Source organism: Camponotus vicinus, unplaced genomic scaffold, assembly GCF_025532165.1.
Source record: "Camponotus vicinus isolate PSW18456_S1 unplaced genomic scaffold, iyCamVici1.0 SCAF_12, whole genome shotgun sequence".
In the NCBI taxonomy this organism is placed as follows: Eukaryota; Metazoa; Arthropoda; class Insecta; order Hymenoptera; family Formicidae; genus Camponotus; species Camponotus vicinus.
The window spans coordinates 17,485,060-17,512,185 of NW_028141948.1; the positions used below are offsets into that span (position 1 = coordinate 17,485,060).

The window sequence follows — 27,126 nt, forward strand, 5'->3', positions numbered from 1 at the left end:
CAACAATATTTACACACATGTAACATAAATCCGTAAATTTTCTTTTTAGTAAACATTAGAAAGCCTAGAACCATGTATTGACAGTTACGGAAATTGGAAGCCATCAGAAACGAAAGTCGAGAAAGAACGATCGAAAACGGCAAGTTTGCATGCAAGCTGCGCCCACCTTGACCTCCACCCGTAAGCTTTGATTGGTCTTGTTGACGGTGTCGAGAGAGGTATGGCAACCATGATACCATTCGAGATGACGATGGGCATCGGAGAGCACTTGGCAGATCATACTAACATTGCTTCCAACAAGTACTGTGCTGTTTCGTGGAGGCCTCGTCAGAATCGGTCGATGCGGTACTGTTTCTATAGAGAAAAAGAAACCCAACCACCATTTTAACGAGTTAGATGTACACGTAGAGAAGGATGAAAAAATATACATATAAAGACTCGACTGTGTGCGTCCCAATTTGCCTCATGTTTTACATAGATATACATAAGCAAGTATAAGGAAACGTGTAGAGTAAGAAAAAATTTTTGATGTACAGAATATAATATATAAGAGTAATACCATAGAGAGTAGATAAACCTTTGTAAACCAAGCCTGTTTAAAATAAACACTATATATAATACACATTTTTCTATTTTATAGCTATTGTGCAATTTATAAATACATGTAATTTTTCTTTTATTTTTACATACAAAACATATATGACAGACAAAGGAATAAAAAGATCCATAACCATATAACTATAACAAAGTAGATCTTTCCTAGACAATATGTGCTGTAAAAAAAGTAATTAAATTTGTTTTTTATTAGAGTGGAGAATTTTCCTTGTATCAAACCTGGAAATATTTTCTAAATTGACATATTTAGAGTTTTTCAAAGGATAGACAGTTAGTCGACCCTACACCATTAACAGTTAGTATGACGATATTACGTCGAACAAACTAAGTCTTGAAGAAAAATTAAAATAAGACGCGATACAAAGGAAACCAGGACCCTCTACCATCACCGCATTAAATGGCGGTTGTACCTGTAGCAGAGGCCCTTTGGGCGAATCTTCTTGATCACCCGGATACTCGGCGACCTTAACCCATTGTATATATGGTTCGAGATCGGAAACAATGGGACATCTGAAGGTCACAGTACTGTTGACCAGAGCGGTCACGTTCTTCGGAAAGTCCTCGTTGATGTACGGCTTATGCGGGAAACGCTCTGCGGTATCGTTAGCAGACTCTCAGCGTTCGATTCAAGCGTTTACGTAATAAGCGGTTCAAGATCGCGCTGCAGGCACGCTTGTCCGCGCTTCGCATAGAAAGTAGAGAGGATATAGGCATCTCAAACTCACCGATTATGTCGACTTTGAAGGTATGGTTGATGCATCCGAGATGATTGCATACAATACACGTATAATTCCCGCTGTCCTTGGTAACGAGATCCTCCAACCTCAAAGTCCACTTGGTCCTGATCGCAGTACCAAGATCTCGTCTCGGCTCTTCATTGTTCTTCAGCCACGTGATGTTTGGCCTAGGATTGCCAGTGCTCGGACATCTCAATCGCATCGTACTGCCGGCGGGCTTCACCACCGACGCGTGCATCTCGTCGGTCTTGTTGAAAACTGGCGGACTCTCCGGTACCGTATTGTTGTGCTCGCCCTCCACATCGCTTTCGCCCTTTTCATCGAGATCCGTGTCCATCTTGTCGCTGTCCAGATGCAACGATCGCGTTTCAGGCAAGTCTACGGAGAAAATTACACATATACGTTACAATGTCAAATAAAATATCGAGAAAATATGAATGAAATAATTAACGGAAGACTCCTCAACGTAGAGAACTTTGAATACAACAACTATTTCAGCGATTAATAAAATAGATGAATGTAAGGCTTGGAAATATTTTGAATAAGTTTATATTTTAATAATTCATTTGGCTATAAGTAATAATTTGTCTTTTAATCGAAATTCATTATTTATATATTTAAAAACAATTATTTATAAATTTGATTTCCAAATTTTAGTTTGTTTTCTTTCTTAAAAATCGTCTTAAATTCAATTGTCAAAACACGATTTGTCTTTTTTCCACATCTCATACAATCCACATAAATCGCATATCATGTCTTTTATATTCATTGTCTGTGTGTACATAATGTTTTTTCCTTCTTACAGATAAAAAAAGTTTATATTAATACATAAAGAATATTAGATAGATTTAATAGATATCGAAGATGTTTAAAAAAGTTGAAAAACACGCTCATTTCCATTTTCCGATTTAAAAGTTTTTCTAATTGGAAAAATAGTAATCCATCTAACCAGGAATATAGCGAACAAATCTTGTGTTATTTAATAGTATGATATCGATTTTCGCAAAAGAACTAAACTTACTTCTGGTTTCAATCTCGAGATCATTGCTCTCCTCTTCCGGTCTGAGTATACTCATCACACCGCTGGTTTCTTCAGGCTCGTCCTGAAAACCGTCGTTTTGCAGAGTCTCGATACGAACGGTCACGTTTCTCCACTCGACGGTCTCGTTCGACTCCAGTCTACAACCGTAGACGCCCGCGTCGTCCACGTCGACGTATTTGAACTTGACAGATTGCTTCGTCACGCGCATCCTCGTGGTAGACCGCAACGCTTCATCGTCCTTATACCATTCTATCTTGACGCCGGGATTTCGCTGGCAACGTAGCAAAAGCTTCTCACCCACGGGCATCCCTACATCGGCATTAATTGCATCTGCAACGTAAATAATATGCATTCTATTATGCGTGCGAATATATGTATGTGTGTGACGATAGCAAATATGCATCCAATCTATCCGTCGGATATATTGCACGCGATGCAACGCGATGCAATACGATGCTAATAACGAGGCGAAGAGTATGCGGATTTTTATCACCGAGATTATTCTGCTTTTCTTCAGACACGACTTCCGCGAGGCAAATAATTAGATTCGTAATTTCCGCCCTGGATTATAGTTGTATGCTGATTCAACGATGTCGGATCGATCATGGTAGATGCCGAGCGATTCTTGCCTCTTCTGACTTTTCGCGTGAAATAATTCGCGTTCGTTCGAAACAAAATATTATAAATTGGTCGCTGGATGAATGAAATAAATTAAATTAAATAAAATGAATGAAATAAAATAAATTAAATTAATTAGCGTCTCTAATTCTCTGTAATTAACAAACGTTGGCTTCCCGTCGCTTCGTATCGATTTTTGCATCGTCGAGACGCGACGATCTATAATAATCGTCGCCGCGAGAGCTCGCGGAAGTCGGAGAGAAATGTATTTGCGAGTCTGACGAGTGCAAAACGACGAGACGAGACGATGCTTGGCTCGCGTCGGTCGGGTCTACCATCGCGATATTCCGGCTAGCTTGATCAAGGAAACTCATTTTCCTGCCCGGCTCATTCATGAGGCTGACCGGCCGGAGTATCGCCATTTGGCAGACAGCCAGAAGTGAATCGCGACACACTGTCCCTTCCGACGTTCCATCTGGAATCTTTTTGCCCCTCCGTCCCCAGAATGCGTCGGGAACTAAATTTAGAGCCATCCCCCGTGACCCCTCGCCGTCGCTCCCTCCTCTGTGAATCGCCCTATGATTACGATCACTAATAGTACTACGAAGCGCGTCTTCATCCGAGCACAAGAGTGTCGCGCTCGATAACTCTGCGAGTGATTCCGAAATTTTAGTTAATAAAAAACGCATTTTTTTTAATCGATAAAACGTTTAGTTAGCAAGATTTGTGCCCATTTCTCTCTTATCCTATAATAATAATCAATCTATCCCTTCTCTCTCTTTTTCCTTCCTTCTCTTCACAACAGATATTCCTTCCAACAGACTTCCTGCGATCTACTCGAGGCACGCGAAGAAGAGAGCAGAGATTTAATTCAATCGAGAGATTCAAGTTCGCGAGCTTTCTTCTAGCGGATCTTTAAACATCCTCGCCAAAGCCATGCTCCGCGTACAAGCGAGTCGTTGTGCCTCGCGAGAGCCCTCGACGGAAATCGATCATCGAGTTTATTGTCGCTCGTCGTCGTGGCCGAGTCTGCTTCGCTCTTTTTCAGGGAGACAGTAACAGATGCGAGGCACGTGGCACGGATCGGCGGCTGCGATCCGATGCACAAAATTCGATACAAATGTGTCTTCTCGATCTACGAGATATATATCAGCTTTGTGATATATTTTTTGATTTTTCAAACAAATTCTCTCATCGAAATTTCGGTTAAGCTTAAAATAAAATTTGTGATTTCTACGTGATTCCTGTGTATATTTTTAAATCGTTTGCGTAAAAATCGAATCGTGGAAGTGACAGCGCTCGATTTAAACCAGATACGAGTTCGATAGCAGGAATCGATAGTCTAAAACCAGGGATCGATTTCTCTCGTGTCAATAGCATTTGACGTCGAGCCCGAGCCCGAGCCCGAGCCATCTGCCTCGAGCCAGACGCCAGGAATAGCCTTAAACGTTTCGAGAGCTTCGCACCACTTCTGCCGGTGTTTTGTTCTCCTCGCTTTCTGCCTTCGGCGATCTCTCGCCGTGAGCTTTCGATCGCGATACGAACTCTGGTGCAGATGTTTGCACAGATTTCTGGCGCGCGGTGAACGCAAACAGATATGTACTTTTTATACCCCGCGTAAAAGAATTGCTAAAAAAATATCGCGCTCGTGATTCTTTCAAACAAATTCCTCGGCGAGAATCTCGGCGTTTACCGCGTCACTGAAGTATTATCGCTAACAGAGTAAATAAAGAGTTCGCACACTGAGAAGAGAATAAATTAATTTCTCAACATACCAAAAGTCTTTGATTTTAAATAAGATTTATTTTCTAAAGTTGCATAAAGTATTTTTGAAAAAATATTTCAAGATAATTCATTTAATTTTAATTTCGATATCGAATTCGCCTCGTACAGAACCATTAGCTATTAACGTCGACGGAAAACCCTGGTTTGTCAACGTCAGCGGTCGTTTATTTACTCGTGTCGCGGCTGAAACGAGCACATTTTTACCCGCGACATTTACACACCTCGCTGTCTAAAATTGACGTATACAGGGCGATCCTGAAAAACGATCCGTCTATAAAATGACATATTCCTGACACCATTCTAAGACAATTTTTCCTTTACCAAAATTTGATTTGAAGCGTAGTTTTTGAATTATGAGCAAAAATAGTTAGTAAATCACGCGTCGGGTACAGAAGGCAGGCAGGAGCGGCGCGGCGTGCCGCGAGCGCGGGCGCAGCTGACCGCCCGACGGGTGATTATCACCGCATGAGTCGCTAACTATTTTATCTTATAACATAAAATTATGCTTTAAATAAAATTTTGGTAAAGAAGAAAATGTCTTAGAATTACGTCAGAAATACGTGTTGCTTAAAATAACGTTATTTTAATAATGAAAAGTTGTTCCGGATCGCCGGCCGTCCGACGTTGCAATCAGCTGATTGCTACACGCGATGTGTGTATGGCGGAGTGTGTGCGTAAGAGAGAGAGAGAAAGAGGGAGAGAGGGAGGGTAGGAGGGACAGACATTCATACACACGCACGCACTTTTTTTCTCGCTCTCTTTCTCTCTTTTACGCAACACTCATACACTCTCTCATTCAGTCTCTCACTCACACTCTCTCGATCACTCACTCACTCACTCACCTGCTTACTCACTTGCTCATTCACCTTGTAGCAGCGTAGCGAATCTTCATGCTATGTATTGTTGTATCTGCTGCACGGTTATGATTGCTAGAGATGCGCGACACATTGAAATTTTTTCGATTATTAGTCTCACACTCGATTGACACAATACAGATTACGCGATAACGAGTTTACTGTTTATTCACTCACTATTGATTTATCGATACCAAAAATTACTTTCAAAGAAACGCGAATGCAAACAGCACATGACTCGACGCGAAGCGACGGACCGCGGAGACTGCGCGACCACAAGAGTTATGTTGCCAGAAACGCGACACGCGACATCTAACAAACGACTTGCGCGTGGCGCGTGATTGACGCGAGAAATAATTTATAATAAATAATTTATAATAAATAATTAATTTTTTAAGTATGTCATTATACGTTTCATGTTTTCTACCGCATTCGCAATGCGAAGGTTTTAGCCGATCGTTCGTCTTATCTCGCGTCAATCACGCGCCACGCGCAAGTCGTTTGTTAGATGTCGCGTGTCGCGTTTCTGGCAACATAACTCTTGTGGTCGCGCAGTCTCCGCGGTCCGTCGCTTCGCGTCGAGTCATGTGCTGTTTGCATTCGCGTTTCTTTGAAAGTAATTCTTGGTATCGATAAATCAATAGTGAGTGAATAAACAGTAAACTCGTTATCGCGTAATCTGTATTGTGTCAATCGAGTGTGAGACTAATAATCGAAAAAATTTCAATGTGTCGCGCATCTCTAGCAATCATAACCGTGCAGCAGATACAACAATACATAGCATGAAGATTCGCTACGCTGCTACAAGGTGAATGAGCAAGTGAGTAAGCAGGTGAGTGAGTGAGTGAGTGATCGAGAGAGTGTGAGTGAGAGACTGAATGAGAGAGTGTATGAGTGTTGCGTAAAAGAGAGAAAGAGAGCGAGAAAAAAAGTGCGTGCGTGTGTATGAATGTCTGTCCCTCCTACCCTCCCTCTCTCCCTCTTTCTCTCTCTTTCTCTCTCTCTCTTACGCACACACTCCGCCATACACACATCGCGTGTAGCAATCAGCTGATTGCAACGTCGGACGGCCGGCGATCCGGAACAACTTTTCATTATTAAAATAACGTTATTTTAAGCAACACGTATTTCTGACGTAATTCTAAGACATTTTCTTCTTTGCCAAAATTTTATTTAAAGCATAATTTTATGTTATAAGATAAAATAGTTAGCGACTCATGCGGTGATAATCACCCGTCGGGCGGTCAGCTGCGCCCGCGCTCGCGGCACGCCGCGCCGCTCCTGCCTGCCTTCTGTACCCGACGCGTGATTTACTAACTATTTTTGCTCATAATTCAAAAACTACGCTTCAAATCAAATTTTGGTAAAGGAAAAATTGTCTTAGAATGGTGTCAGGAATATGTCATTTTATAGACGGATCGTTTTTCAGGATCGCCCTGTATAGTGCCTTATCTCGTTCCGGCTAGTGGATAACGAGTTGTAGCGATCGCGTCTCTATCCCGCGCTCGTTTCTTCGTTTCTCGTCTCTTTTAATTTCTTCACGCGCGCTCCGCGTCTTCGCGACGTATAATCTTTCAATAACAGCCCGGCATCTTTCAACGTGCGTTTTCTTAAAAGGGTCCCGACTAAGCTCTCGATGCGTCTCGCCGCGAGCACGTGCCGCTCGTAAATCGCTATCAAAGTTTCCGTGCAAACGGAGGCGCGGTCTGACCGGTTTCCTTCGAATGCCGGACAGCTTCATAAATAACCGCCGTTTCCTCGCATACGCGCAGCTCGGGGATAAAATCGCGAGAATACAAAGTAAATAATATTTTGCCCGCACGGACATACGTAATTCAACCGTCAGCAAGCGCGAAGGCAGCTAGAGTTATCGGACGCGACAATCCTGAGCGTTCGTTGCGTTACGCCAACTATCTCTCGCATTCACCGCGAAAGATTCGAGGGGATAATCCAACATATTTGAATTTCAAAGCATTGACACAAGATCCATTTATCATACTGTATAATACGCGGCTAATTCGCGACTTTCAGCATTTTCATCCAAGCGGACGAGACATTCAACAAGTACCGAGCACTGATGAGGTACGATCGCTTCGTTTCGAAAGACGAGATTGAGATCGAGGCCGGCACGAATGGATTATCGCGCGAGAATCTGCCGAAGAGTGTCGTGCCAAAAATATTTTCGCATGGCTGCCTCCGCCAATCTCCGTGACGATTTCAGCAAACGTACAAATTAATTCGAATCGAAATAAAAATGAAAAAAAAATTCTATCTCGATATTATCTCGATGATTTTTGCGAGAAAGTAAATGTTGCACGATGTTTTGCTCAACCGTCGAGTCAAGTAATAAGATTGCAACGCGAGACGCTTCGTTAAAATGCTTCCAGAGATCGAGACAATACGAGTACTCTCGGGGTTGTTATTTTACGGAACGAATCGTTTTACATCGCTCGCTCGCTTGCCTCAAATGGAACCAGATCTCTCGCTTCGCCCGAAATAGTCGTCGAGACGTAAGCTACTGCGCGTGAACAGCGTGATTTACGCTCCTTTAATTGCTTCTTGTTTTTCCGTTTTCATGGAAACGAGCCATCATCGTAGTCTTACGTCGCATGACAATTTTCGCAATGCCGAGACATCAGGTTAATGCGAGGAAAATAAAAAATTATAAGCGATATATTAGAAGAACCTGCGTTACACAATTACCTTTCGGAATAAACTCTCTTTATACAGCTTTTTAAAGAATTTTTAAATAAATATTTGATTCGAAATTTTTCTGCAAATTTTCCTGGAGATAAATGTATCCGTAAAAAAAGACAGCGCGAAAACAAATAATGTTGAAGACAGGGAATCGCAAGCCGGATTACGCAAGTCACACTTGCATGATTAATCGACAACGAGAAACGACTCTCTCTCGAATGTTGACAGATTGCCATTACGCATCACTGATTCTCGCTTTGTGGACAAAATTTTTTAAATAACGAATAAAAAAACATAGAAAAATGGACATCCCAAGGAAGCTTTCTCGTCCTCGAAAGAGTGCCTCGCGGTGTCGGATTACGATCGTCCCACGCGACCGACTTTTAGCATCTTTATCCGTCGACGAGAAAGAGAGAAAGAGAGAGAGAGGCAGGAGAGGAGGAAGAGAAATCTCTTTCTTCGTGCCGCGAATCGTCCTCGATCTAACGCGAGAAGACGATTCGACAAAAAGAAGAAATTCGAGACACGATAACCCTCTTGTGCGAGCGGCACCTCCTCCCTTCGCGCGGAAACGCCAAACGCGCCGACTGATTCTTTTTTTCTCCATCGGATACCATCAGCTTATTTCATAGAAGGTTCACCTATTTGGATAAATGCGCGACGACGTTTCTTCGCGGAAACCTGTCGGCGCGCTCAAAGTTTCGCAACTGAAACGCGTCTCGCGACGATTTCTTATAGCAGTTGACAATGTTTATTGCCGACCAGTTTTAGCGATACTACTTTACGGCAGCGATCTAATTACCTTGTTTTATTACCGGCGCGTGTTTCGACCACTAAAATGTCTGCGATTTTTCTCTCGAAAAGATTCGATACGTGCAACAATTCGAGAAAAAGCGCGGTCTTTAGCAAGGAATCACGTAAAATGTCTAAACGCATCGCCCGTTCGCATTAAGATATCGCATTATTATATTAAAGCATATTGGACCCATCTATTAGAATAGAGACAGGCCAACGAAACTGGCTCGATGATCTAATTAAGATTCCGTCCTAGAAACCCTCCTGCTTTAATGGAGCGAACACGTGGGGTGAAAAGACGAGAAGATTTACGGATAGAGAAAGAGAGGAAGGGCAGATAGAAATGTCGAGATTGTTGACGGGTCGGAAATCTGTGAGACGATGGCTACATGTATATATCCGTATAATTACACCTTGAAAAACGAATCATCCGACTGTCGAGGGATTAAGAAACGTCGCTCGAGAGAACGCTCGTTCTTTCAAAGAGCTAAGCTCGTTTCAAGCGATCTGATTGCGAGTCGTTCTTCCGCATCGGTTTTCCGATTCGCGCTTCTTATAAAACGAGAGATATATACGTGGTTTTTCTGACGATTCCAATCTTCGAACGAGCGAGATGGATGGGATGCGGGCATCGGTCCAGCGGGAAAACCGCAGTGACGCTCGATCAGCCGGCAGGACCGTCGTCTCTTGGCGAAATCTCCATCTCCACCTCCCTCGGTCGAGCCTCTCCGCCCTTTTCCCCTCTCGCCCGTCTCCCGTAAATCGCGCTCCGCTGCCATCTCTTTCATTGTCCAATTGGTAATATCAACCGCTATTACGCTGTTGAATACATTTAATAGACAAAAGATTGGCAGTGGCTCTCATCGCGTTCTCTCGCGGCAGGGTAGCCCCTTCTCTCTTCTTCGTCCTCGTCCATCACTGAATTTAGCCCGAGAAAATGGCGTTTCGTACGCCACCGCCGCGTCGGGAGAATATCGTTGTTGGCGATTCGGTAATAGCGGCATCGCAGCCGACTCGGCATTCAATGACCGGGCAATTGGACAATTGAGCCCAATCATAATAACGCTCATACGCATATCGTACCAGAGACCGTGTTTCTCCCCGTTCGCTGTATGCGCGACGTTATTTATTTGCCAAAGTATCGATTTTCCGCGGACGATGGAATATCGGATTCGTTGAAAATGACAATCGCGTTAAAAGACAAGAGAGAACGATAAAGGGAGAACCGCGATCGACAACATTACGAATCTCGGTCGACATATTCAGGCTTTCCGAGAACGCGCGACGTAACGAGAGAGATCCCCGTGTATGCGCTGGCGCGTACGTTTATACGCACGTGGTCCCGTAGTTGCGCTGAAATTCCAGTGAAATTTCTACTCTCGAGCACGTACCAACTACGGAATATAGTAGAAACGTAATGGCAACGCACGGCGCACGTTACAAAGCCGCGTCTGTTCGCCAGATGTGACGGTCGAAAATTTTTCGACCGCGCCTTTCCACCTTTGACCAGCAATATCGAACTCTCGTTTCGTAGAAATTTCCATTGTTTAGAACAATAAACAGGCATCGCTATTTTGTCTATCTCTCACTCTCTCTCTCGTTGTTTGCCGAATACGGCGCGACAATTATGTAACGGTGTAGGAGGAGCATCGACGAGTGAAATATTCAAGGATCGTGTCGAGGAACCAAAATTGCCGAGATCGAAATGGCGATGAATGATCCCTTTTACGCGACTCATCGCGCGCAACGAACGTTGCTACGGCAATTATGTCCGCTCGGGATATAATTATCGTCGCGCTCGCGCTAATTATCGCCGCGTGCATTTCTCCGCCGACGCTGCGATTTCCGAGAGCGCGCCTAGTTTTGGCAATCGGGTCCGGTAATCATGCTCTCTGTCACGTTTACTTCGAACATCGTCGCACATCGACAAGTGCCAAGTCAATTGCGATTTAAATAGCGATTTCGAGACGCATGTATCTACGTGGCAATTTCCCGACGCGCGTGATGAGATTTCTCAAGAATGGAAGCGCCGATAATTAAATCGTATCTATGAAGCCTGGGGGGGAGCGACGTGACTGGAAATAAACCCGGATCGAGTGCCGCTGGCGCGAAAGCTCGATTAAGCCGACGCTTCTCGGTATAGATTTCACAAAATACCTCCACGTGCGTTACTTTTCTTCCGTGTCATTAACCCTCTCTCGAAACATTAAACGACTGCGTCAACAACTTTAATGTCATAACAAGGACGTTGAAAATTTTATTAATGTTACATTTTCGTCGCAAGAGGAGATTAAATATATTATATATAATACGTTTCGAATTTACAGAGAAGCAAAAAAATTTCCTTTTTTAATCGGCGCAGAAATATCCTTCCGCTCGGTCGCAATTAAAAAATAATATAAATTTCTCGATAATCGGTTTTCAAGTTGCAAGTATTTCTCTGGAATCTCGCAAAATTCCTCCACTTTGCTTCTTTCTCACTTGTACTTCCGGCTTTCGCTCTTTCGTCTCTACTAGCTTCCTCGTCAGGGGGTGGGGGACTTCTACCCCGCGCTATTTTTCACGTCGCGCTTATTCCTTTTTCAACACAAAAATATCGCGGAACGGCGCCGGATGACGTTGCAGACTTCCTTTACAAATCTTCGGCTCGCTACGACCGCGTACCAGGCGCGTCTCGTGGCATTCACTCGTTTAATTTTACTCGCGATTTTTACGCCGCAGAACGACGAGACTTTACCGTGAAACAAATTATTTGGCAATAACAAAATCGCATGTTTCCATGATGTCATTTTTAAACACGATATTTGTTAAATTTCGCTTCGTAACAGTGCTTTCATTTCCCTTTACAAATATTCTCAGAAAACGTCGCGAGAGCGCTTCTTTAAATTATGGAAAGTCTCGAAATATAACTCGACTCGAAAGCATTAATAAACGCATGTTGTACGAATTAACTTCTAAATCATTTATAAAATTACCATTTTGTAATCTATAATTTATTACATTTTATTTGTATACAGTATCGATCATACACAAATACTGCATCGCTTAAAGAAACAGGGAAATTGTTACTTTAATGAAAAAAATAATATCAAATTATATTTTATTACTGTCGTTTTATGTTTTAATAAAAATAAGTAAAAATAGAAATATTGAATTTGTTATTCAAATGACTTTTTCGTATCTAAAAGTGATTATATGCAATACTTTTGACTGCAATGCTCATGTTTGTATTAATAAAATGTTGACATATTATTATTAAACAAATAATAAAAAATTATACGATTTTTCTAAGAAATTTGTAGAAAAGATATTTTTAAGAAAAATTTAAAACGTAAAAATATTGCAAGAGTTAATAAAATGTATTTTCTTACCCAGCCGAAGGACTCGTCCTTGCGAAAATCCGACGTCTAGGATAACGAGAATTCCAAAGATGAGGTAAATCTTCGCCATTTCGATTCGTTCGATATCAGGCACGTGTAGTTAGTATAATCGCGGCATGGGTGATTTCCTGAAACAGAAGCGTGAAAAGTTTGTTTATCTTCTCCCCCTCGAGTATATGCTAGGATAAAGTAAAGACAAAATTCTCTCTTTTCCGACGACTCTGGAAACAACGGAAACGATTGCCATTCAACGATTACCACGAAGAAAGGACGCGAAGAGAGGGAAGAGAAAGAGAAAAAAAAAAGAAAGTAAAAAATGTGAAACACGGTAAAAATTAATCAAGTATTCAAGAGGATGAAAAACTCGCAATTTACGTTGGTATTAATAATAGAAGAGCAAAATGCTCGTTTCCTTCCACGTTCCCTCCTTTTCTTCTATCGCGCGACCTCGTCGTATTTTTTTTCTCTATTTCGCGAGGAGCGTCTCCCAACGCTGGCCGACGGCCAAAACACGAAAACACGATGCACTCGCCGAGGACACGCCGACCAACGATTTTAGACACGATCACGTTGAAATACGGACCTGGGAGCGCCGAGCCAAACGCACGGCTTTACGCACGTGCTGCTTCCCGTCCGGGAAATGCGCGTTCGCCCCTCTTAAGGGTCGTCTACTATAGCCGTAGCATAAGGTTGTAAGGCCGTAGACACAGTTGATTATTCTCCTGAATTTCAACTGGGATTGGTCAATTTCTTACGACTACGGCCTTACAACCTTATGCTACGGCCATTGTAGACGACCCTTAAAACACGACTCTCGAAAATCATCGTCATCGTAAATCCGGGCCGACCAGACCTGCACGAATGATTCATTATTCACGCGATCGCCAATCTATTCAATCTTCGGCTAGAGTCTTGGCGAGGGAAAAATCGCCCGGAAATCAACGAGAAGAAAATTGTATATTTTTAAGCAGAGTTGGGAAGTAACGCGTTACTTGTAACGTCGTTACCGTTACCGTTACTTTTTTTCGGTAACGATCGTTACTTTTTTCTGTCTGTAACGGTAACGGTAATGTCGTTACATTTTTACAGTAACGGTAACGAATTTAACCGTTACTTTTATCGTTACTTTAATTTTGTAATCCTGGATAGTATCCCCTTAGTAATTGAAAAATTTATTCTTATTACAAAACAGTGCAAATATTTTGGAAAATTATATACATGCATGATGTTTTTCTCTGTATTCATAAATCTAAAATTTCTAAATTACAATAAATGAAAAATTGAATATGAAGAACATCAATGATGGAATAATTTATAATTATCGAATATATAAAAGTAATAATTATATTTTAAAATCAACTATAATAAATACTATAAAATAATAATTATATTTTAAAATAAATTAATTTAATTTTTGTATTGTAAAAAGTAACGAATCGTTACTTTCTTAGTAACGGTAACGGTAACGAGTTACTTTTCACGAAAAGTAACGGTAACGGGAACGCGTTACTTTTTTGAAGTAACGTTCCCAACTCTGTTTTTAAGAACATTTAATACATCCTATACATTGCATTTGTTTTTCCGTAACGCCGTTAACGACCGTTGAAGAGCGTCTCGAGGGTGAAATTTTCGACAGATTGTTTTCTTTGAAACGCCTTAACGATCGCGCGGACACATCTTCCGTCGAGAACTCGACCCCTCGAGAGAAGAATATACGCCTGTACGCAACCCGAAGGAAAGAAAAAAAAGAAATAACCGATCCAGCGACGATTAATATTCGACCTTCCCTTTGGGGGGCTTTTAGAATTTCACGGGTTCTTGGTGTCTTGGCATCTTGGGACGTTCTTCGGATCGACGCGTCACCTGTTGCGTCGATGAAAAAGAGAAATACCCTCGCTCTTGTCGAAATACATATATCCATGTTTCATCTCTCTCGAATGATCGCGGTCGTGAGAAGATTTTCTCCAAATATATCCAGGCAAGCTAGAAAAAGGTTCGGTAACGAGAGAAGGCACCGGGATGTGTGCGTGTGTGTGTGTACGCGAAACTCTGAGGGAAAACCATATTTTTCTTCAAGCAGACGTTATAGAAACAATCAGGTAGTTTGTGATTGAAAATCTGGCGACCATACTGCCGCAATATGAGAGCTCGCAGTTTTCAAATAACTGCAAAAAGTACAAAGCAAATTTACATCGGAAATATTCGTAATAAAATAGTAATTTTGAAACATGCAAAAAGACTGACATTATGTGTGAAAAAAATTATATTCAAATAGCTTTATTCATACAATATTTACATTTTTCATTTCAAAATATATTTTAAAATATATATTTTTTTATTTTAGCATAATATAAAATTATCTTTGCGAATGTTTAATGTAATAAAAAGATATAGTTTTTTTAATAAATATCAAGCGAGTTTACTTTCAAGTATTTACATTTTAAAATCTCCAGTCTCTCTTATATACATATGAACGCACATGCATGTAATAAAAATTAAAAATACAATTTTAATTTCCCGGGCTACAAAGATTAAAGTATTTAAAGAAAAAAGGATTTGTGAAACGTGAAAAATATTATAATTAATTAATTCAGAATTATAATTTCCTTGTATCAGTACAAGAGTCTCTAGTACAAAATGTCTCTAAATTATCATGCACATTGCGTTATATTTATCAATTTATTTATTAACATATATATGAGATAAATATCACTTTTCGCAAAAAATATTATTTCGATTCGTGTGCGCGTATTTTGCTTGCTGGCATTCGGGCGAGAATAAATTACGATGATCGGGAATACGTGTGTCGCTAATATTAGAGAAATTTCATATTTCGGTGCAACGTCGCGCTAATAATTTGCCGATTTTAAGTATGCGTGGGTCGTGGAATTTCGAGCGAAGCGTAAATATTTTGATCATCGTATAAAAATCGGCCTAAAGAGCTTTGTATTAAAATATTCGATTTAAAAATAAACAAGCGCGCAGGACGCATCGCGTATAACGTCGCAATAGCGAGTGGCATTCTCGGTAATGCATACACGTAGCTAATAATCGAATCGTTTGCGCGATGATCCTAATTTATTACGCGAGAATGTCTTCCTGGAATTTAAAGCCTACGGCACACGGTACAATTTTTCGTACTGGATTTGATAAGATTTAGTAAAATATTAGAAATGCTGCATTCTGATTGGTGCATTTTTAGTATTTTACTAAATCTTATCAAATCCAGTACGAAAAATCGTATCGTGTGCCGTCGGCTTTACACTCGACGAACGCGTAAAGTATTCCGTATCATTCTAGTCACGCTATTAGCTGTTTTACGATCGCGCGGTTAAAATCGAGAATCTCGATCTGCGAGAATATTATTGCGACGAGAACGACACATTGAGAGCAGAGTGTCCATGTCCGCGTACATTTGATATTTCATAGAATTTACTACTCGATAAAAGGAGGCAGGCGTCGTTTACATTGGTATTTCTTCGCGTTTATAGATGCGAGGCAACCCCGTATATATTCGAGAATATTAGCCTCGCCTCGCATATATATATGTATATATTGTATAAATCGCTTCCCATTTCCTCAACACAAGATGTAATCTACCTGTTTAAAGCCGACGATTAATAGGTCTTTACTTTGTAAATTTCATCATTTGAGTATCTGGATGTGCATGGTTCCGCGTATACGTATGTGTTATCGAATCAAAAGCAGTGGCAAATATTTTCTCCAATGTACACGACCATAGGATTTTACGAGAGAAAGAGCAGTATTATAATTTAATGTCCAATATGTGTTGGAAGTAAAATGTTGCATATTTATTCGTTTACTATTACGCCACATTTATATTTTTATTCGAGGAAAAATTTAAGAGTTGTACAGGATTTTTTTTACTTTAATGCGCGCATCTCTTCTTGAAAATCTTGCGGAAATTATCAGTTTGAAAGACAATACAAAGATTTTCTTGGGCGAGACCGGTTTACAAGAGATCTCTCGTAAAGCTACCTTAACGAGCATCGTAAATATTTATTTTTTCTCGACGCGTCAAATCGGATCAAGCAATAATCATGAAATTCCTGGCTCGCGTATAACATCTTTAAGTCCCGCGGAAAATGATATCATTCGACGATTCCTTCGACGAGTAGCAATTTACAATGTTTTGATGACATCTCGTGCGTGAAATCACGTAGACATTTGTTCGCGTACAAGAGAAAGATTAATAACCATTTGCGGAAAGCATGAATTAATTTCGAGCAACAAATTTGAATAACTTTGATACAAAAATAATACGCCAGCAACATGTAAGATAAATTTGCACAAGTTAATCAAATGTTGTAAGCTTATTTTACGAGATTACATCGTATCACTGTTGTTTTACAATTGAAAACATATTTGCCAATTTATCTTGCCGATTGCAAAATTACCCAGAGGCGATCGACAATGCAATTTAAATTTCTACAAAGAACGCTTATAAATATTGCGAGTGATTCACAAAATATATCGCAGCGTACGACAAATATTTCCTTTTTTACTAAATCCACGAGTGTCATAAATCGATTCGAGAGAGAAAACGGGATGCGATTCCGTCGAATAGTGGAATATATTTCATGACGAATTATCGGCAGCTTTCTCGTTACTCCACGACAAAGAATAATAGTTCTCAGAGAGTTGTACCCTAGAATACGCGCGTCTGGTTCTCGTCCAAGTATCGTAACGAAAACCATGCGAGCGTTTTCTCGTCTCGTGCCCATCGGCACAATCGTCCCATACACGCATACGCATATGCGTCCTACGTTTCTTCGCTTCCATAATTTAAAGCACAGCTCATCGAACAACGCTCGGAATCTCCCGACGAAGACGGGATTCCATTAGCGCGAATGCTAATCTGGCATCGAAACAAAACCCGCGCCTTCGCTAAATCCGTCCAGCACTTTTCGAGATTTTCTTCAAACTCTTTATAACGAGAGGGCAAACCTCATTTTTATATATTATATAGTTATATTTCTCTATATATATGTATAATATAATTCTCTTATATATTTATGCACTGAAAAAATTGTATTCTCAACTTAAGAATGTGCCACTTATCTTTAGAAATAGCGCCAAGAGGATCTTCCTTTTTTAGTATATATTCTAAAGATAAGTGGCATATTCTTGGGTTTGAGAACGCAATTTTTTCAGTGTGTAAAAAAATTGTTTTCTAGATATTTACAAATCAAAAATAATTAATCGAAACATGCATGTGCATATATATCACATTAGAAAAAATAGCATAACATAATTTTAAGGATTAATAAGAAAAAGTAAAGTTAGCACTATATGCAGTGTATACACAGAAAAAAAATAAGTGTCAAATCAAAACTTATATACTTAAACTAACGCGTTCATTGTTTCGCATATACGCAACAATTTCTAATCTTCTTAAAAGAATTTAATAATTTTAAATTTCAACAATATTATCGTTTTATTTTAATATTGTAATTGTCACCTCAAGAATATATAATTATTTAATTCTACTTTAAGAAAATTATAATCTTTGATTTAAAAATGTTATTTTCTATCTAACATAGTTTCTTTTCCATTCGAGAAAATTAAATCTTAAATCGTAAGAATATATTTTTCTCGATTGAACTATATAAAATGGCTTCATTCAAGTAAGCAATTATTCAAGCAATTATACTTTTCTTTAATTAACGCAATATAATCTCATTTCAAGATTTCCATGTTAAAACTAAATATATTTTCAAAACAAGAATGTCCTTTTTTTCTGTGTATACGCGACATCTTTTTGCTTGCCTTCAACTAATTTTCTAATATAGCGTCTCTCTTTTCTGTCGCAAAGATGATGGTGCACGCGAGATGACAACCTAAAACGCCGGTATTAAAATTTTGAAGGAAAGTGCCGATTGTCATCGAGTTTTAAATTATATCCTAGCGTCTAGAGAGACAAAGTCCCGGTCCCGGACCTACGTCACGATAATTACGGATGGTCGAATTCGTCGGATCGCGGGCTCCGTGATGAAACAGGTTGGAGCGATTTCATTCAATTTGTCGAGGGTCGAGGAACACTCCCTTGTAGGGGATCTCGTAGATCTCGTCAAGATTTCCGACGATAATCTACGAACCGGGAAAGAGAGGATCGTCGCGGTGCTTAAACTTTCGTGCATAAATCAAGGTACGCTTCCTGGCATCGCTACGAGTGTTTGGAGAAAGAGGTGTTTCTAAGCTTCTTCCTCATCAACTCGAATCCTTTTCACCCGTAAATGCGATTTTTAATATTATTTTAAACATGAAAAACACATACCGAAACACGGAGTATAATTTACGGCAAAACTTTGAGAGCGGCAAAGTCGTAAATATATATCCGTTAAGTAACCCTCGAGATAAGGGAGAACGAGAGGGTGTAAAAATTTATGAACAGCCGCAACTGATAGAAACACAATTTCGTCGGCTCGAAATGGCGTCTAATCGAAAGTATTTCGATACCTTAGCCGTTAAAAGAGCTCGTTCGAGGGCGGCGCGGATCAAAGACGAGAAGAAAAACAGATGGACAAAAAAGACGCGTTAGGAAGGAAGATTGAGAGAGACGGAGCAAAGAGGTACCTAAAGCGCAAGGTATTATAGAGGAAAGGAATCCACTTTTCTAAAAGATACTGTTTGTTTTCGAGAACCGTGTCGTTTTATATCACAAATTGTGGTCCATAAATAAAAAAATGAGATAAACCATAATACATATTTGCACGCAAAGAATATTGCAATGCCATATACGAAGAATAAATAATTTTTACGCGCGTATTTTGGTTGAATATTCATAGTTGATAGCTATCACTCGTATTACATCTTACATTGAATTTTTGCACTGAATTAAACATATGAATCTAATCGCAAACTTTATTGCTGTAGAACAAAAATTATGCAATTGTACACAGATGAAAAAATTATGTCAAAGGCAATTACATCGCGTTTTCCGCGATGATTCTTTTCGATATTTACTCTCTTATGCTTATTCATCTCTGAACAGGAAACGGATCATCTCGAATCAGTCTGTAAGCGAGTCTCGAGTGGCGTGTTAAGATATTATTCGTATATTTCGTCCGGAAAGATGTCGACCCCCGAAAAAGTAAGCCGCTTAGCGGACGTATCCGTTTTAACCCCATGGGGGTTAAGCGCGAAGCGAGTTAACAAGTTTGACGTCGCGACGAAACCGAGCGATACACGTGGGTGGCCTATCTGTGGAGCGCATTCTCCGATTTCACGAAAGCGCTATACGTTACTATTACATTCGAGAGAAAAAGGACAATCTTTATCGCATCGATAAAATATATTTGGAGATTCCATCTCATTCGCTAAACTAAAAGTATCGCTAAATAAATGAAACTCGATTTTAATTCCAAAGATTTGTGATTATTCGACTTATCCATAGCAAACTCTACAAACTCGTGTAATGTCGCAAGATAATAATTAATATGTTATATTAAATATTCGTAAAGTAATATTTATTCGCAAATAATATTTAGTCTTGGTAATTATATTAATACGTTTAGTAATGTTTGCTGTAGTCACGTGGAATTTATTTTTGACGACATTATTGCACGTTTTGCACTATCGATGCGATATATTGCATTTTCGCATAACATGCCAATCATTTGATATTTTTCTCATCGATATTATATGCTTATTTGTTGAGAATACATTCTTATTTAATCTAAAATCTCGCAATTCGATTATGATGAGATAAATAATTTTCATGATTGTAATATTGTAATATAATTATAATGTATTACGATTATGATGGACTGATTCTTTTGATACTTACAATGCTCAATCATGATAAAATATACATATACAAAGCAATATAAATAATCATGCGTGATAAGCTGCTTTTGAATTTCTATTAAAACACCGATGATTCAACTTTAAAATTTCAAACGCATCAAATATGGCTGTTATTATCATGTAGTTATAAAAAATGAAACTGTTTATATCACTGAGTCAAAATTAGAAAGTTAAAGCGAATTGTAGAGAACATTGAGTTAAAAAAAGATAAATAGACTCTTGAAATATTTGAACTCTCTTTCTAACCTTGATACGAATCGCTTATAATTTTAGAATAGTTTACAGAATACGATCTATTTGCTTATCGCAATAAAATAATTTCTATTAATGTGATTACTTTAATTTATACAGAAATTGCTTCGGTCGATGTAATATTTCATGTCGTCTTTTAAACGAAATGGCTATATTCGTAATACCGCGTAATGTAAACAAACAAAGCGACCAGTCTTGCTTCTCCCTCTTTGTTTCTCTCGCGCGCGCACGGCACGTTTCGTATTTTTGATATAATAAAAACAAGATTAGTCGACCACTGTGATTGATGTGATCATTATATGATTATAATTATATCGTGATTATTACACGATTACAATACTCGCTTTCTTGTCTCATTAAATCTAACTTGCGATTTTAGAATTAAACGAATAAATATATCATCCACAAGTAAACGCCTAATATTGAAGGAAATGCTGAGAAAAATATCCAATGATTATCGTATTATGTAGCATATATACATCACGATAATAGAATATATGAAATGATGAATATTTAATATATAAAATCCCTCTCTCTCTCTCTCTTTCTTTTTTCTTCAATTTTATTAAAACTCGTATTTTTTATATATTTTGTGACGTGGAAATCTTGAAATGTATAAAATATACGAATTGTAAAAAAAAAAATAGGAAAAAAACCCTTATCTCAACCCTCAAATCTTACCTTTTTTCGAGAAATAATGTGTTTCCATATTCACTTACCGTATTTTTTTTAAATTCCCCAAAAATACGTTTTTTTCGACTTGCTGACTAGGTATAACCACTTAAGTGTCCCGATGTGATGATTGACGGAGATGATCGAACGACGTCGAATATGAGTGGATCATTAGCGTAAAATGTCAGTCCTCGCGCACCATGTTCCGTTAAATCGAAAAGAAATGTATAATTCCATCTGTCAAGATTTTCAAAAAAATATATTTACGGAAAACGTAGCCTAACATCGAGAAAATTGTCCACCATTCCGACCGTTAACGAGACGATTTCTGTTTGCGAGAACGAGGTAAGTAAGTTTTTGTACCATTTGCGTGAAATATACATGTATGTATCGACGTCGGTGATTGGCGGAGATAATTGGACGTTCGCGAATCGTCCCCTTCTTCCCTCTCCCCTCCCCCTTCCCTCCGTTTAAGGTGTCCGTTCTCTCGCATTTACCCGCGTAATCGCGACGCGTTGATCTTAATCCCGACGAGACGACTGTCGCGCGTTTCCGTGTGAACAAGATGAATAATTACTCCAACTTTTCGCACTATTTACCGTGACCATTACCGTGAAATATACCCGCGTATGTGTCGACGCCTATCATTGGCGGAGATGATCGTACGACGCCGAACGTTCGCGATTCGCGCCCCCCTCCCCCGCGAGGCGTCAGTTCTCCCGCGTAACCCGCGCAATCGTGTCGCGTCATCTTTAATTCGGGAAAAAAAGTTTGTACAATCCGATTTACCGTTGCGTGCCGTACGGATTTAAAGCTGCAAAAATGCAGTTACTATACGGAAGTGAATATCAGTGCATCGTCGAGGAAATCTTCCATTCGATCGCCGACGACAAGGAGAGAGAGAGAGAGAGAGAGAGAGAGAGAAAGACGACCGCCATATTTCCGAGACCAAGGTAAACGATCCTTTTCAAATTTCACTGTTTACTGATGCGAAAGATGTACATAAAGCATAGATCGAGGCATAAATACGTCTCGTAGACTCGTTGAATAACGAATAGAGCATTCGCTGAGTGAATTAAGATGTTCGACGCGCGGTATTGGAGCAACATTGACGGAAATCTCGAGCGCGCTTACATGTATACGAGTACGTTTATATTTTTGCGCGCGCCTTCCGCGATAATCTAGCTCGGAAACGCATCTTATCCCCGTATTTGGCCGATGCCGATGCCGCTCGCGATTGTCGTGATACGCATAGCGATATCCGTTGCACGAGAACGTGCGACGCTTCCACGAGCGGTAGATTATCGGAGTCGTCTCTCTTGACGGGGGGGGGAGAGAAGAGTCGGCCAATGTTGTCGCGTTCTTGTTTACGTGTCGCGCGGTGACGCGACCTTTTCTTTATTTAATGTCCCGTTCGAAAATTGGAATGTCGCGCGTGTTTCCCTCGCCCTCCTCCCCTCTTGTCGATATTTACTTTTCACGGACGGGATAGGCCGGCGTATCATTCCGACACAAAGCGAGGTCGACGAAGGATCCGTGGAATATTCATGATGCATTGGGCGCGCGATTTATAGCACCTCGGCGTTTTATCTCGACGGGAGAATGCTCGGCGATCATCGATGACTCGACGAGATGAAGGCGCAAAAGGTACGAAACTCGAAAGAAGATAGTCCACCGGCGTGAATAATAAAAGGCGCGATGTACGTGCGATGCTTTCGAAGGAGACTCGCGGGATCGGTAGAATGGGGAAGTGTACGATGCTGGAATATTTATTTATCAGAATCGAGGTGCGTACATACGACGAATTTGTACGATACGTTGAACATTTTCTCTCCGAGATTATGGTTATTGGCGACGACAAATATTTATCGCCCTTTTCCCCCTCATTTATTTAGCCGCGAGATTTATTATCGTATCTTTATCGATAGCCGAGGTGCAAACGCAAATAATGCAGATTTTCTCTGATATTTAAGCGGACCTTGAGTAAAGTAAACGCCATTTATCACGCTCGTGGGGGCGAAGGGCGATAAGACGTTAGGGCGATTCAAGTTCACGAGACGGGGGGGGGGGGGGAGGGACCAGAGTATCTCCGAGATGGAGAAATTTCGTTTGTATATCGAGTAAAAATGTTAAACGATATTCATGGTAGCTGAAAAGTTTACCGAATAAACCATCCTTTTTACAACTTTAAATTCACCACTCCCGTCGAAATTTGAATAAACGATCGATTTTTATGTACAATGTAAAGCAAATATTTGGCCATTTAGTCGAGGAAGGAGTTCTCGGAAGCTTCCATTACGATGAAACTCGCCGAGCGTCTCGGAGAGACGATCTTTGAGCCTCGGAAACGGGCTTTTTTTATTTTCTCCTTTTTTTTGCAATCGTCGCCATCGCGACACCGGGTCGCGCGTGTTTCGAAATTCGTTTTACGCGCCGAGGCGCCGCCACGGCTTTCGTTTCAGGGAAGTGTCTTTGCGACCGCGGGGGGGAAGAGGCCCCCTCCGCTCGAAACATCTGCTCGTCGAGCAGCTAGGAAGACTTTTTTTTAATCGCGGGGGCTTTGGCGGAACAGAGCGCGCCTTATGCCCGTAGGCGCTGGAAAAAAGATGTATAAATCACGCCGTTGTGTCGCGATGCAATTTCGTGTCCGACTTAATTAATACCGCTGGTAATAGTAGCGCTGGTAAGAAAAATTAGAATCGTTCGTCGTGTGCGTTCGGTCAATTTATCACGACTCTTGCTTCACCAAGTACGTGTTTGCTATTGAAGAAATTGTCGAGAGCCCCGACAACAAAGCAATTTAGCTCGCTTTACAGATACGTCTTATTAGATTAGATACAGGACGCTATCTCGAGCTTACGCTTATTGTGTAAGGCAATATTTATTGCGGATTTTTTTAAACGCGGCTCGACGATGCGTCTCGTAAACACGCGAGCGGCGTAACGCGGTGGCGCGCTGCGCGGAGAAGGCGCAATACGATACCTATACTACTTGAAAATCGCGTGCCTTTGCGTTCGCGTCGCTCGCCCGAGTCGTTTTCTCGCAACACGCGTCGTCGTCGTCGTCGTCGGTCATCGTAAGAAGCTCGCGTACGAGTCCCGAGTACGGGACACCATACAGTTTCGGTCAGTCGGCCGGCTTTTCTCGATTCGGTGCCCCGCGCCGCGTAGCACTTTGCACCGTCGCTAAATACGCCGACCGATCTCCGTAATGGATGGTTTCCTGAGCAGACGACGGTGGACGGTGCGAGAGAGCGACGGAGAAGGAGAGACGGCGAGCGAGAAAGAGAGAGATCGTCTCTTGACCCGAGGGGTCTCGAGGAGAATGACAGAGTTTGCGAGAGAAAGAGAAGGAAAGAGAGCGATATTTGCTCGACGTAGGTTTTATCCTTTTTTAAAAGTTATCGCGCTTCCTCGAAATTTTCCGAACCGCTTCCGATTCCTGATCGCGAACGAGATCCGCGTAATTCGTGCCCCTCGCGAAAGGTATCTCGTTACGAGGATAGCCGTCTTGGTCGCGTTATACTTTGTCTCGCTCCCTGTAATTGAGAGAAATTATTCGGCCGACTGGTTTTATCGGCGATTGTCGAGAGGTGCGAAGCCGATTCTTATGCGCGCGCGAGATTTAACGCGACTTGGAATCGCGTTGGCGTTGTTCTTGACCCAACTGAACAATGCACGGAATCGGTGAACGACCTAGCGTGTCCGATATCGCGTAATCGCGAGATCGCACGTGAACTACTCTCCGATGCGCGTCGTATAAATTGAAGGATTAATGAGGTTTATCGCAGCGTGAATAAATCTCGATCCTTTGCATAATTATAATACGAGAATGCGCGCGCGCGCGCACGCGTTACTTTTATCGAGCGGTTTTTCACGCGCCGTCCGTAATTCAATAATTATCCTCATTATCGACGTCCTTGTTTTATCAGTTTTATCTATAATAAGAATTCTATTTTACTTATACGTGTATATGTTAAATCGTTATTTTGCGCAGTTCATTTTTTTAATCGAGTATTATTTTTGTAATCTCTTTAATTTATTTAAATTTTTGTAAACTGTTTAAATTTTTTTATCCAATATGTTGCGCGTACACTCGTTATTTTCTCCTCGAGCCCGTCTATTATATACATATTATTTTACTTTATTTATTAATTCTTGTCGTTATTTTAAATCGTTGACGAGATGAATATAAACGCGAGATTTTTCCCTCTTTTTGGAACGCGTCCTTAAACAAACGCGTTTAGTGCTATCCTTTCGAATGGATTCCGGGAAAACAACAGAATGAATTACGAAAACGACGACGCACGTGCGTCGCTTCCGGCGTCGCGGCGAATCGCGACGACGTACTTCCGCCGACGACGGGGGCGCGATACGAAGCGCCGACACAAAACGGACACGTACTTTTCTGAATTACGTGAACGCGTTTACAATGCCCTACGAGATGGTTGGTCGATAAACGACAACCTCTCGCGTTAGCTGTCTTTAGCCGAATCTTTTCGTGAAATCCCCGAGAAACGGACGCATGCATGTACAAGGACGTGTGCGAGGTTGAATCCAATCGAATCGCGCACCGAATCAGTGATGGAATGAAATAATTTTTAACAGACGTGTATGGTTGAAACGTCGACGACGTCAATTACCATCTCGCTCGCATAGAAAATCCTCTCTCCCTTCTCATTATCACCTTGTTTCGAGCGATTGAATTTAAGAGAATTGAAATTAGATCGAAATTGGCTCAGAATGAGCCCACATGCTACGCAAGTACCAAGACTCCTCCTTGACGTAACGCACAAACGATGCGCACAATGAACGATTCATCGTTTCAGACGCAGTCCGGTCGCGATGTGGCGAGGGCGTACAAACGATTCACCCGCGAGTGGCGTTTTTCGTGGGAAAACACTCGTCGCAAGCTGGGAAAAATCGCCCCGAAGCGAACCACATGTATCTAAACGCATCGGTGACGCGTTCATTTTCTCGAATCACGTGTTGTTTACGAAATCGTAGAGCATTCCGAACATACGTGTAATAAGTTTGGCACACAAGTTTACTCTCCACGTCTAATGCGTTCTTTCGAGTCGAGAATTTAAGGCTTTTATTCGGCATAATCGCGTCGAGGGAATTTATAAATTTTCACAATTTGCCTTCGGAGAGAGGGGTTTTTGTTCTACGATAAGTATGGCCTAGATACGAAATATACGACGCGCGATCTATTTTCGAAACGTTTTGGCCGTCGACGTGCTTGATTCGCTTTCAGCCAATGGAAACGGCACGTATCCGCTGTCGAATCGATAAATCTTGATTCGCTTCTCGACAGCGCCCTGGCGCCAAATTATTTTCGACAAAGCATAGCCCTTGTTTTCCCGAAATGATTCCATGAAATCTGTCGCGTGTCCTTGTTCCAATTATTTTTCTCGTTATATGTATATCTCAACATGTATGTATATTACTCGTTAAATTTATGCGATAGAATTTTCAATAAATTTACCACCCTCGAGAAATTCGCAGTAGCGATCGATAAAATTATTATAATTCGTAATTTCATTACGATAATAGGTCGCGATAACGATAAATGGCCGGCTTGTCTGACTCACTTGTATGAATCGTGAATCAATCTGGCGCGTATCGTCGGAGGTCGGGGAATACGCGTTTAATTGTGGACGGTCGTGAGTTATTTTTGACCGTTGGTAGTGTCAAGGCGCGCGGACCTCAAAATTGGCTATATTACGTCGTATTACATCGCGGTTGCGCCGCGTCATAGTATTCCATGTTATTATCGCATAAATCGATTCGTATCGTTCTCGTCTAGATCCGGAAATAAAAATTTGTCCACCTTTTCAGCGTCCGCTT

General features: G+C 40.9%; 1 protein-coding gene and 1 long non-coding RNA gene across 6 annotated transcripts in view; one reads left to right on the forward strand and one right to left on the reverse strand.

Annotated features, from left to right (window-relative positions):
• LOC145963201 (fibroblast growth factor receptor homolog 1) overlaps positions 1-27,126 on the reverse strand; it is a 38,996-nt gene that overhangs the window by 2,174 nt on the left and 9,696 nt on the right. The window contains exons 1-5 of one of the 3 annotated variants that reach the window (XM_083084913.1): positions 21,325-21,615; positions 12,515-12,651; positions 2,374-2,724; positions 1,341-1,730; positions 167-354 (exon numbers count right to left, since the gene is read on the reverse strand). In XM_083084913.1, coding sequence (XP_082941039.1) covers positions 167-354; positions 1,341-1,730; positions 2,374-2,724; positions 12,515-12,593 — 1,008 coding nt within the window. In that variant the 5' untranslated portion in view covers positions 12,594-12,651; positions 21,325-21,615. Of the gene's footprint in view, positions 1-166; positions 355-1,025; positions 1,208-1,340; positions 1,731-2,373; positions 2,725-12,514; positions 12,652-21,324; positions 21,616-27,126 lie in introns of those variants that run through there. The other 2 variants (XM_083084912.1, XM_083084914.1) reach the window with 2 other exon arrangements.
• The window catches only part of LOC145963208 (uncharacterized), a 29,034-nt gene continuing 23,969 nt past the window's right edge, over positions 22,062-27,126 (forward strand). The window contains exon 1 of one of the 3 annotated variants that reach the window (XR_014436101.1): positions 22,062-22,230. This is a non-coding gene — a long non-coding RNA (uncharacterized LOC145963208). Of the gene's footprint in view, positions 22,231-22,900; positions 22,925-23,028; positions 23,065-27,126 lie in introns of those variants that run through there. The other 2 variants (XR_014436100.1, XR_014436099.1) reach the window with 2 other exon arrangements.